The 13,048-nt window shown below is 38.3% G+C and overlaps 1 protein-coding gene across 4 annotated transcripts in view; it reads left to right on the top strand.

Annotated features, from left to right (window-relative positions):
• MYO5A (myosin VA) overlaps window positions 1-13,048 on the top strand; it is a 198,681-nt gene that overhangs the window by 111,542 nt on the left and 74,091 nt on the right. For all 4 annotated transcript variants that reach the window (XM_040226540.1, XM_040226543.1, XM_040226542.1 and 1 more), the window contains exons 12-16: window positions 1,028-1,168; window positions 3,840-3,965; window positions 5,255-5,338; window positions 11,021-11,182; window positions 12,402-12,499. In XM_040226540.1, the coding sequence (XP_040082474.1) occupies window positions 1,028-1,168; window positions 3,840-3,965; window positions 5,255-5,338; window positions 11,021-11,182; window positions 12,402-12,499 (611 nt within the window). The remainder of the gene's footprint in view (window positions 1-1,027; window positions 1,169-3,839; window positions 3,966-5,254; window positions 5,339-11,020; window positions 11,183-12,401; window positions 12,500-13,048) is intronic.

Raw genomic sequence — 13,048 nt, 5'->3', positions numbered from 1 at the left:
GAAGAAATGGGTACAGGTCATTAGCACCTATAGAAACTAGAATTTGTGGGTTGGCGCCATTGGCTGATCAGCTTGATGCAGCGCTTCTATTGCCCTTCCTTCCTAGACCAACCTAACTACCTTTCACTGCAGACCTCGGGTCACACAGCCCTTCCTCAAGGAAGCCTTTTCTTGCTACCATGTTCCAAATTAGTTGGGGACTCCTGAGCTCATAGCTGGCCATTATTTTTCTCTGGAACATTATTACAGTTTGTAATTCTGTTTCTTGTGATTGATTTCTGTCTGTTTTTCTCACTAGTCTTCAGTGTCTATTTTGCTAATGGTGTGTAGTGACTGGGACATGGTAGACAGTCAATACATATTTGTGCTTAAGTGAGTGAATGGAGATGAGAAGCAGTGGCTGAAGCATTTAGCAGAAATAGTAATGTGTTTGTAGTGGTTGCAGCTGCTGGCAGAATTGGATGTAGAAGCCAGAAAAGTGAGCCATAGATTCCCTGACTGTGGAGGATAATCAAGGCAGACACAAAAGACCAACTGTTATCTAATTCTGAGGCACATGAACTTCAACAGCATGGTCCCTTAAAAGAATTACTTTGTCATGCTGTAAGCATCACCCAGAATGTTTCAGTAGTCTGGAGGGCATCCTCTCTGCAGGTTGTTCAAGGCCAGCTAAGGCATTTCTATGCCCATATGGTTAGCAACACTGTGTGATAATTTAAGGGGCCAAAAGTACATAGTGTGGTTTTAGATATGTACATATCAAAAAATCAAAAGCTGCCACACTTATCAGATATTTAAATATTCACATACCTAGATTTTCTTGTTTGCCAAAAATCCTGTGCAGCTGAGGTTTTTCCATGTGTGGTTTATATTTGCTTTCTTATATTGTTCTCTGCCTGTAAATCATGTTTCTCCAAGATTGCTGCTAGAAGCCATTGACCGTCTCCAATTTTGTTTTATACATGTTTATTGACTAACATTTATGACAGTAATGTAGTAATGCCAGTTTTTTTCTTTTTCATTTCAGCACGTTTTCAAATTAGAACAAGAAGAATATATGAAAGAACAAATTCCATGGACACTCATAGATTTTTATGATAATCAGCCTTGCATTAATCTTATAGAATCTAAACTGGGCATTCTAGATTTGCTGGATGAGGAATGCAAGGTAAGTATGATTTTCTGATGTATTTAATATATCAAAATTGTGCGTTGAGGTAAAATGGTAAATAGGTTTAAGCAGAGATTCACTAGTATACCATGAAGTGCCACAGTGGCAACAAGTGGGGGTTACCCTAACTTGCATTCTGAAGGATCACTAGCTCCAAAGGGTTCAAAATATAGTTGAAACTAGGAGAATCTCCCTTCCCTTTTCAGCTGATTCTAAGTTATGTGAAAAACTGGCATTAGATACAGCTACTACCAATTTTAGCCACTTTTGTTATTGATATGCTTATATTTGGTACTTTTGTTCAATGGTATGATATAGTTCAGGAAATATAAGAAATTGTACAAAAGGTATTTTGAATAATAGTTCTAAATATCTATAATTTTAAACTTGAGTAGTTGTTCTTTATTACTTATATGTATGGTAGGTAAAGAGTTTTAGTTTTAATATTTGAAGATGCAGCATGTGGAAAAAATATTGGATCCCTGGCTTCACTGATGAGTGATTCTAGACAACCTATCCTTTCCCTTAGTTGTTCTTTAGTTTATATGTCATAACTTACAAGTTCATGTACACTGATCCTCCTAAGCATCCAGATTTCCTACAACATTAAGAATGCAAAGACAAATACTGTATGTTTTCACTTATATGTAAAATCTAAAAAAATAAAATGGACAAATGAATGTAACAAAACAAAAAGAGCCTCCTGGATACTAGAGAACAAACTAGTGGTTACCATTGTGGAGATGGCTGGTGGGAAGGGCAAGATAGGTGAAGGCAGGACTAAGAGGAACAAACTACTAGGTATAGAATAAACAAGATACAAGGATGTAATGTACAGCACAGGGAATATAGTCAGAGTTTTATAGTAACTTCACATGGAGTATAATCTATAAAAATATTGAATCACTATGTTGTATTGAAACTAATATAATACTGTACATCAACTATACCTTCAATAAACAAAAAGAATACATGTAAAGGTGCTCAGTTTCACTTGAAATTAAATAAAACATAAATCAAAACAAAAATAAGACAGCTTTTTACCTATCAGGTGAGTTTAAATTTGATAATACCAAATTAGCATTTATTGCATATATAATCTTGATGAAGGACAAAAGTTAGTAGAACATATTTTTGAGGAATATTTATCAAGATTTTAAATACACATACCTTTTGAACCAGAAGTAGAAATGCTGAGAGTTTACCCTATACAACCTAGTAGTCATAAATACAAGAATGCTATTATTAAGAAGAAGAAAAATACAAGGATGGCTAAGTTGAGGATCCCTCTTGGCAAATGTCACATTGCACATGAAAATATGTGGGTTATTTTTAAATATCTTTTGATACTGATTTCTAACATAATTCCACAGTGATAAGAGAACAGACTCTGTTTAATTTCAATACCTTTAGACCTTGAAATTTTTGCAACTTGTTTATACCCCTGGATATGTCCCAGTGTCTCCTTGTTTACAGTCTATGGGAACTTGGATAGAATTTGTATCCTACTGTTATATAAAAATTGTATAAATCTTAATTATGTTGAATTGGTTCACAGTGCTTTTCAGATCTAGTAGATCCTTCTACTTCTCTGTATATTCATTCTATTAATTTTTGAAGATTTGATATTGAAACTCCAACTAAAAATCTTAATTTATCTACTTAAAAAATACTTGTAATATATAGTGAAACTATATGTAACCTGGTTTTATATTTTTCAAATCTCCTGTAAATGTGTTATCATACTTCCTTAATTTAAAAAAATAAAAATTTTTTAAAATGCAAGGAGTTAAAAAAAAAATGCAAGGAGTTTATAGAATGATACTATTTGTATCCATGCCTTTAAAGACAGATAAAGCAGTTTGTGGAAATGGTGAGAGGAGACTATTCTCTGTTTTATACCTTTCTGAATTATATAAATAATCTACTATGTGCAAATGTTGTCTTTATTTAACAAATTGTTTGAAATATATGATAATCATGGTGTGTCATCTTTCATTTGTGAGACTTTCATTGCTATAAAAGTATATTGAGTATTTATTTGATGACCCTTGGTCCAGGCAGACTGAGTTACTCAAAGCTTGGGCTGAGTCACCCATGGGCAGGTCTCAGTTGTTGCTTTTCGTTCCCAGGTGGCGCTAGTGGTAAAGAATCTGCCTGCCAGTGCAAGAGACCCAAGATCCCTGGGTCAGAAAGACCCCCTGGAGTAGGAAATGGCAACCCACTTTAGTATTCTCACCTGAAAAATTACATGGACAGAGGAAAACACACACACACACACACACCCCACCTCCCCCCTGCCCCCCACACACCCCAATCATTGATTTGGGACCTCTGAGAGAGAAATGTGAAAGGAATGAGTTCCTGAATTGGATGTTAAAGTTGTTGCTGTTGCTGCTGCTGCTGCTAAGTCGCTTCAGTTGTGTTCGACTCTGTGCGACCCCATAGACGGCAGCCCACCAGGCTCTGCCGTCCCTGGGATTCCCCAGGCAAGAATGCTGGAGTGGGTTGCCATTTCCTTCTCCAGTGCGTGAAAGTGAAAAGTGAAAGTGAAGTCACTCAGTCGTGTTAGGCAAAGCCAAAACACGGTCTCTTGGGGGATGCATCAGAAGAATCCCATAATAATATTCACCTTGTTTTCTTACTCTTTTTTTTCTCCTGAATGTAGATGCCTAAAGGTACAGATGACACTTGGGCCCAAAAATTGTACAACACACATTTGAACAAATGTGCACTATTTGAGAAGCCCCGCCTATCAAACAAGGCTTTCATCATCCAGCATTTTGCTGACAAAGTAAGGAAGCTTTATTATCTCTTTTCTATTTGAATACTTAAGTTCAAAGAGGAACAAAATCAAGAATTGATAGACAGCAGTTTTTTCTTTGCTGAGCTTTCATTCTTTAGCTCTTTTTAGGAAAAGTAAGCTTAATTGTTGGCTTATTGGTTTAACCTAAATGGAATTATATTATGAAATGAGTGTTTACAGTCCTGTATCTATAATTCTGAAATCCAAGAAACTCTGAAATACGCAAGTATTTTCATAATTCATTTAGTGGCTAAACCTGATCTTTGACCTGAAGTAACATGAGGTTATTTATAGTCTTTATTTATGCCAGTTAGGTGGCTATTTATATATTTCAGTGTAGAAATATTAATATGTTTGATTATAGATTGCTGCTTCAGATCTACTTAAAGATTCTACTTAAAGATTCTGGATAGTGACCCCAGAGGTTTCAGAAAAGAAATTATAGATGAGTGTGGCCCTCTGAGATTGATGGGGTGGGTCCCTGCTAATAAGGCTTGCAGGCCTGCTGCTTCACAGGTTCTAGAGTCTACTCAGAACATCTGGAGCTGCGACACTAGTTTATATTTCAAGGAGGTTGTGGGAGTAGGCTTCTGGTAAGCATCCCCTGGTCCCTGCCAGCAATTGAGGGTTTTCAGAGTCTGTCCTACGTCTAGCTGGAGATCTTTGGATGGCTTCAGGGCCATCTAAGGGCTTTGTTCTACAGTCTGGGGACCCTTGAGTGGTAGATAGCTGAAGTCTTTTAGAAACAGGGAGAGTCCAGTCTCATGTAGTCCTACTTACCAGCTCATACAGTATTTACCCAGCCTCCACCTCTGTCCATGATCATCACTTCAGCTTTCTGCCAGATAGCTGTTTGTTCCTTCTGACCCTCCCTTTCACTTCAGTCTCTTCTTCCCAAAGGAGACTTTCCCCTGCAGAAAGGTGAAGCAGGTTTGGAGGAGATACAGTGGTTGGCCTTGGGGGAGCTCTCTTTGGTTTACCTGAGAGAAGAGAACAGCTTCTTATGAGTCTGCTTACGCATGAATTGGGATCATCTTTTAGATCACAGTTAATCAGCACTGCCACTGTTCTCTAGAAAAAGCAGTATTTGAGAGTTTTACTCTAGAGTTAACATGCTTCTTACCAAGAATGATACTAGTTTCTTAGAATAAAACTACTAACACTTCACTGAGAGACCATCATATAGCCTGGGCCCAATACTTATTTTTGTTGTTGATGATAAATTGTATCTATTCAAAGCTTTTATTAGCTAAGGAAATTTTCCAATGTGTTTTCAGGTGGAATACCAGTGTGAAGGCTTTCTGGAAAAGAATAAAGACACCGTTTTTGAAGAACAAATTAAAGTTCTTAAATCAAGCAAGGTAACCTTGTATAGGCTTTCTCCAATTAGGATATATTCATTAAAATGTTTATGACTCAAGCATTAGCTTTTTAACATATTATAATAATAATTTTTCTAACAAAATCAGCCCTACTGTTGATTTAATTTATCAAATAGATGTGTCATGTAGCATTTTAAATGCCTTACAAATGTTAATTCATCTAATCCTATGATGAGGTGATATTATCACTGCTCCCATTTTACAGAGGAGGGAACTGAGGTACAGAAACTTTGTAGCTAGTCAGTTTCCAAGCCAAATTAAAATTCAGGCTGTTGAGCTGAGAGTCTGCATTTTTAACCACGATGGAGTGGTATTTTATGTGAAATTATTGCCTCACAGCAATTCTAGGCTCTTTTGTGCCTTTGTGAGACACCATGAGAGAAAATTGATGGGTTTTGGTTTTTGCTATGTCATTTTGAAGGGATGTACCAGAAACATGGCCTTAAGCACTCCATCCAGGTAAAAACTGACTTCTAGATCACTGAGGGCAATTTCAGATGTGGTCCGAAGCACTTTGAAATTATTCTTCTTAGGCTTACATACCAGAAACACTGCATTTTAGTAGGAAAACAATATTCCAGATTGTAACAAACTGTGATGTGTATCTGAGGTTGATTATGAGGTTGATCCCAACCTCCACCCTCTGACTCTCATCAGAAAAGCATTGGGAGGGGAGCACGGCTCATGTCCATCCTACAGGGAGCAAACCAGGAAGTTAGTTACTTGGTTACTTAGTTTAACAAAGTAGATATTCAAGTATTCAGTGAAAGATTAAAAATATTCATGTGAATTCTTACAGATTTCTGACCAGCACTTTCTGTTTTTTTCTAAGAAAGTCCTTTAACTTCAATGGAATGTTATATGAACATTTTGATTCTTGTTTTTGAAATAAAAACTTTTACTTTCAATAGAAAGATCACATAAGTACCAAATTCTAGTTTTAACCCTCAGAAAATAATGAGTCTATAGTCTTAACTATCTGTAGGAAAAGTCAGTTTTTCACTTATCCTTGTAAGCCCTGAATATTAGTGCTTTATAACTCATAGGAATGATGTGTAAGAGAAAATACTCTCACAGTGCCAATCATTGATGTTGTTTAGTTTTTGTTGTTCAAAAACAGTCAGGTCCAACTCTTCACGACCCCATGGACTGCAGCACCCTGGCCTCCCTGGCCTTCACTATGTCCTGGAGTTTGCTCAAACTCATGTCTGTTGAGTTGATGATGACATCCAACCATCTCATCCTCTGTCACCCCCTCTCCTTCTGCCCTCAATCTTTTCCAGCATCAGAGTCTTTTCCAACAAGTCAGCTCTTTGCATCAGGTAGTCAGAGTATCAGAGCTTTAGCTTCAGTGTCAGTTCTTCCAATGAATATTCAGGGTTGATTTTCTTTAGGATTGACTGGTTTGATCTCCTTGCAGTCCAAGAGACTCTCAAGAGTCTTCTACAGCTCCATTTTTCAAAAGCATCAATTCTTTGGTGCTCAGCCTTCTTTATGGTCCAACTCTCATATCCATAAATGACTACAGGAAAAACCATAGCTTTGACTATACGGATCTTTGTTGGCAAAGTGAAAAATCATGGAATTCTAATGGTACTGCTCTAAATAATTTAGCTTACACAGAGCATTCACCAATTCTTATTCCCCAGGCACCTATAATCTTTTGTGACTTTATTCTGAACTTTTCTGATTGGCTAGTGAATCCTTAATTTCCAGAAAGTAGCTCTGCATTCTGAGGAATCATTTGGAGTGACTTCCAGTCTCTATGGGGCTTCCCAGGTGGCACTAGGGGTAAAGAACCCTCCAGCCAGTGCAGGAGACATAAGAGACATGGGTTCGATCCCTGGGTTGGGAAGATCCCCTGGAGAAGGGCATCTTCTCAGTATTTTTGCCTAGAGAACTCCTGGATAGAGAAACCTGGTGGGCTGTAGTCCACAGGGTTGCAAAGAGTTGGACACAATTGAAGCGACTTAGCACAGCACAGCCAGTCTCTACAGCATTGTCGCAGTTGGGATAGAGGTGGTGTGAGATGTACATCCACTGCTCCCAGTCAGCAGGAAAAACCCAGCCCAAGGGTATGAACTTTATATTTTAATTTTTCTGTATCTGATAAGAAGTAAGTGTAACCTACTGTTGATTTGTACTCTTGGAAGTACTAACTTTAGAAGATCAATATTTGTGTTATGTGCTTTATTTTTGTGGTAATACAGTGTGGGGTTCTGTTTGTATGTTTATGTGTTTTGTCTTCTTTTTTTTCCTGTAATTTTGCAGCTTCTGGCCAAAATTGTCAACTTAAAAAAGAATTAAGGTATTAAAAAACTTAACAGAAGGTGTCTTAATTTATATTTTCCCACCATAAAAATATCTTCTGTTGCCACATCAAGTATCAAGAAACGCATAAATTGGGACTGGACTAAATACTATTAAATTGCAACTCTACCAAATACCATGAAAAAGAATTGTAACCTCTGCTCTCAGTGTTGCTAATTGATAAGGGAAAGCACAGTTCATCTACTGAGTTTATGCTGCAAATCTCTCACCTGTAAAATAGAATCATGGTAGTATCTTCTTTCAAGTGTTGTTACGAAGATTAAATAGGTTGTATTAAACTTTCAGAGCAGTGCTTCATGTATAAAAAGCTTAGTGAATAATGGTGCTGTCACTGAGATGATTTCCCACATCTTCATGAAGCAGTCACTTGGATGCTTCTGTCTTTTTTAATACTATTTCATAGACACATAAGTTCAGCCTTAAACTATTCAGATTCCTGTCTTAAGTATAGACAGATCAAAGAAACCAGACAGAATGTCCAGGCATATCTACTTACTTATATATCTGACTCTCTGTTTCTCTGCTTTTCTCTCTTCAAATAAAGTTGGAATCCTCAGTCAATAGGGTGAGGAGTGCTGAGACTGTATAAACTGGTTGGTTTGAAATCCATGAGGAAGGCCAGTGTGGCTGGAGTGAGTAGGTGATGGTAGGTGAGTAGAATGTGTAGGATGGGTAGAGAGAGGCCACTTTTTGGAGGAAAGTATAGTAAAGAGGGCAACCCACTCCAATATGCTTGCCTGGAGAACCCCATGGAGCCTGTGGTGTGCTACAGTTCATGGGATCGCAAAGAGTTGGACACAACTTAGCAACAACAACAATGGTAAACAGTATGGATTTTATTCCTGTTGCTTTGGAAAGTTTGGACAGTTTTCATGTGGGGGATGATATGCTATTGTGTGGAGATATGGGGGAGGCTGGAAGTGGGGAGTAATAATCCAGGGGAAAGACAGTGGATTAAGATACTGAAGTTATAGCAGTGGAAATAGCTTATCATTTATTTGTGGGGAGAGTTGACAGGTCTTGTTGATGGTTTGAGTATGGAGAGTGAGAAAAGGGGAGAAATTGAAGATTATTTCTGTGTTTTGGGTCTCAATGCTGGATGAATAATGGTGCCACTTACTGAGATGAAGACATAAAAGGTCAGGCTCTGAGAGAAAGAATCGGAAGAGTTCTGTCTTGGATTCATTGAGATGGAAAACAGACTTGCGGTTGCCCAGGGGAAATGGGTTGGGGGAGGGGTGGGGTGGGAGGTTGGAGTTAGCAGATATAAGCTATTATATATAGAGTGGATTAGCAACAAGGTCCTACTGTTGCAGCACAGGGAACTATATTCAATATCCTATGATAAACCATAATGGGAGAGAATATGAAAAAAGAACAACATATATCTATGTATAACTGAGTCACTTTGCTTTTAGTGGAAATTAGCATAACATTGTAGATCAGCTATGTTTCAATTAAAATAAAAGTTCTGTCTTGGACATGTTTTGCCTGAGATGGCAATTAAGTAGTCAAGTGGACATATCATATAGGAAGTTGGAAATGTAAGTCAGCAGGTCAGAAGGAAAGTCAGAGTAGGTCATATAAATTCATAATCTTTAGAGCAAGATGGCACTTAAAGCAACAGTACTGGATAAGATTGCTTAGGGAGAACAAGTAGGTAAAAATAGTAGAGAATAAGGCTTTCAACTTCTGGAGACTGGCCTGAGGAAGAACCAGGAGAGAAGTCTGAGAAAAATGGCCATGAGGAAGCAGGAACGCTGCCTAAAGAGGAAATCATAGAGTAGTTTCTAATATGACAATGTAAAACGCACTTTTTAGAAATGGAAACTCAACGTAGAGAATTTTAAATTCATAATTTGTATAAAGAGGACACAAAACTCATACATGTGTGTGTGTGTATTCTGAACTCTCAACATTGAGCAGTTTTCTGGTAGATATTGTAGAGATTTGTTAAATTGTAGCACCACTGGTGAATATGATATTTCAAACCAGCTCTATTAACCATTGTACACAGACAAAAACAAATTTAGGTAGGTAGTGCTAATGTAGAGCTAGCAAATTACTTGTGAATGATAGAACAGTATAGATAGATTCCAGAGTACTTGGCCTATTATCAAGTAACTTAACATCTTAACTCCATGCTGAGTTTTCAGATCAAATCTATTAGGAACTCTTATTTTTCCCCTTTGTAATACAATATAATGGTAAAACATTCCCCCCTCCCCTACTTTGTAGCCAACCAAGCTCTATGAACTCTGTAAATCAAAGGATATATTTATTTGTGTAGCAAACAGCCATTATTGGTATGTCATGTATAACAATTTGTTATATACATCATGAATTATATCCTAAATTATCCTTATAGTTAATATACACATTGTAGCAAACAAAATTAACTGATTTTGTTGTGTAATGAAAGATTTCTCTTAAGAAAATTATTTCTTCTGGAGATTCTCTGAGATTATTAGATAAATAATTGGTTGTTGCAGTTATAGTTTGACTTATAAGAAGGATTTATTTTATTTTTATGGAATGCATCACTATTGTAAAGATATGTACATATATCAAAATGTTCCTGTTGACTAGTTTGAAGTCTCTTTTGTTCCATAAATTTTTTTTCCAACCACTTTAACTTATACTATCCATCCATTTATTAACTATCAGATCTTTTAATAGTCTTTCTTTTTGCTATCCTGGTAGAACACAAAATTGATTACAGGAATTATGCAGTTAAGTTATAAATCCTTTGAAAACAAATGCAAAGCTTTACTCTTTTTCCTATAATCCAAACTACTTTCTAAAAATTACTGTTAATTCATGATTTTTTAAAATCTTATATTGTAGAACTAGTTCTTGACACCCTTCCCAATTGTAATGTTTTTTAGCTGGTGCTCATCATTTGAATTGGTGTGTAGATAAATGAAGCACGATGATGGAATATTTTATGGAACTGAGGTGATAAGATAGGACTTTCAGTTAGTCTTTTGCTCATAAAATAGTTATCATTTAAAACCAGTAAAATGTTTAGAGTGGGCATTTCCCATGGATTAAGATTTCAGATCTCAGAGGAGCAGTTTTGATTTCATTTTCCCCCCAAAAGGTTGTAGAATTATTGCATTTTCCACCTATATTTCTGTAGCACTTATGTCCCTTCTGCTCATATTTTTGGCTCCTACCACAGATATTGATTATTTCTGGAATGTGACTCTGAAAGGAGTAACTTAAGGAAGGGGATCACTATAGATTGCAAATCATCCTAATGTTTCTGTAAAGATTTCCATTTGAGTTTGGGTTTAGAGTGATTTCCTTTTACTGTTTCTGACTCAGTTTAAGATGCTACCAGAATTATTTCAAGACGATGAGAAGGTCATCAGCCCAACCTCAGCCACCTCCTCAGGGCGCACGCCTCTCACCCGCACCCCTTCAAAGCCCACCAAAGGCAGACCAGGCCAGACGGCCAAAGAGCACAAGAAAACAGTGGGGCACCAGGTGAGTTCAGGGAGCCGCTGCTGCGGGGCTGCTTCCCTTAGGGCTCAGCTGCACTGCAGGGCTGCTTCCTTTAGGGCTCAACTGGAGCCCCAGGTCTTCTTTTGTCAGCCTCCCAGGTGGGGTCCTCAGGTGACAAGAGGCTGGAGTGCTCACCCTGAGAATGTGGAACTCTGTCCATTCATGCTTCCATACTTCTCCTCTCATATCATAGAACCGTGACTGCAGAAGCTTTGCCCCAAATCATTTTTTCTGCATTTTAATTCTTCTAGTGCTTATCTTCCCTCTCAAACCACTGCTGCCTTTGTTTTGGTCTCTGGCTGTTTCCTCTCTAGAGCTGCAACTGCTTCAGCCCAGGAACCCTGCCCCCTCATTTCTGATGTCTTGTGCACTCAGGGGGTGGGGGTGGGGGGAGGCCTGGGAAACATGACACACAAGCTTTGTGCCTGAACAAGGGCTCGGGCTTGGGCAGGGGACTGAGCGCTAGTCAGTCTGTTTGCCTGAGGAGACAAGAAGCAGGGCCTGACACGGGCCCACAGCCCTGTCTCATCCCGTGTCCCGAAAGGGAACCCCGGCCTGGCTGTACTCTCAGATTCTTCCCCTCATTTCCTATCCTTTTTTGAAGTCAACTGCTACTTTTTCCAGTATTGATCAGCAAGATTTCCACTGTACATGATTAAATGACCTTAATATCCTTAAAGCAAGGTTGTGTTTTTAGTCAAAGTTTTGAGTGTACAACAGAAAACCACAGAAATCTATATTAAAAGTGGTGGGGGGATGTATGTGGAAGAGTGAACTCTAATATAATAATAATGATGATGTGTCCAAATAGGTTCATCAACTGTAACAAATGTACCACTGTGGTGGGGAAAGTTGATAATGGGGAGGCCATGCCTGTGCCAGGGCAGAGGGTATGTAGGAAGTTACTGTGTCTTCTGTCTGACTTTGCTGTAAACCTTAAACCACTCTAAGAAAATAAAGTCTATATTTTAAAGGGTCTGGGGGAGAGGGAAAATTAAGAATGTCACAGAGTAAGCATGTGAATGGTAGAGTTTAAGGAAATTTGAACCGAAAGCCCTAGCAGCTCCACTACTGGGGGCTGGCCAGGTTCACAGGTGGCCAAGTCATCTCCACTAGCACCATTAGAAGAAAAGTTTAGTTGTTTTATGTCATCTTTGACTTTGACAAACCTTGATGCGCCTTTCTGCTCTTTTTCATGCAGTTCCGAAACTCCCTCCACCTGCTTATGGAGACCCTGAACGCCACTACACCTCACTATGTGCGCTGTATCAAGCCTAATGACTTCAAGTTCCCATTCACGTAAGTATTTCTCAACTGCTGAATTTAAAAGAATCCATATCTCATAAGGATTGTCAAACCAGCAGCTGGGAAAAAAATACGTGAGTAAATCTTCATGTCTTGTAGAAGGAACAGTTAATAGAATTTTTTTCAGTTTTTGTTCTCTTTTAAGAGTTTGAGAACAGGGACTTCCCTGGTGGTCCAGTGGCCAAGACTCCATGCTCCCACTTGTTGGGGCCCAGATTCAATTCTTGGTCAGGGAACTAAGATCCACAGGCCATGCAGTGTAGACGCCCCCCGCCCCCAAAAAAGTGAGAACAAATTAGCAGGTGGCCTTATGACAATTTTAAACATTTGAGGTCAACCACACATTTCTAGTTCTACTTTCTATTTTGAATTTACTTCCGTTTAAGACCTTTTTGGTTAATTTGGGCTTCAGTTAAAACCAGAGCTGGATGAGATAAGATTGCTTTAGCAAAGGCTTACAGTCATCCCTGCTGCTTTTCAACTGTTGAAAACATCAGAGGAGTCTGCTTTTTACCATGCATCTTATCCTCCATCAATATCATA

Source organism: Oryx dammah, unplaced genomic scaffold, assembly GCF_014754425.2.
Source record: "Oryx dammah isolate SB20612 unplaced genomic scaffold, SCBI_Odam_1.1 HiC_scaffold_26, whole genome shotgun sequence".
NCBI classification, from domain to species: Eukaryota; Metazoa; Chordata; class Mammalia; order Artiodactyla; family Bovidae; genus Oryx; species Oryx dammah.
The sequence above is the reverse complement of the archived record's forward strand: the minus strand, read 5'-3'. Positions and strand labels throughout refer to the sequence as shown.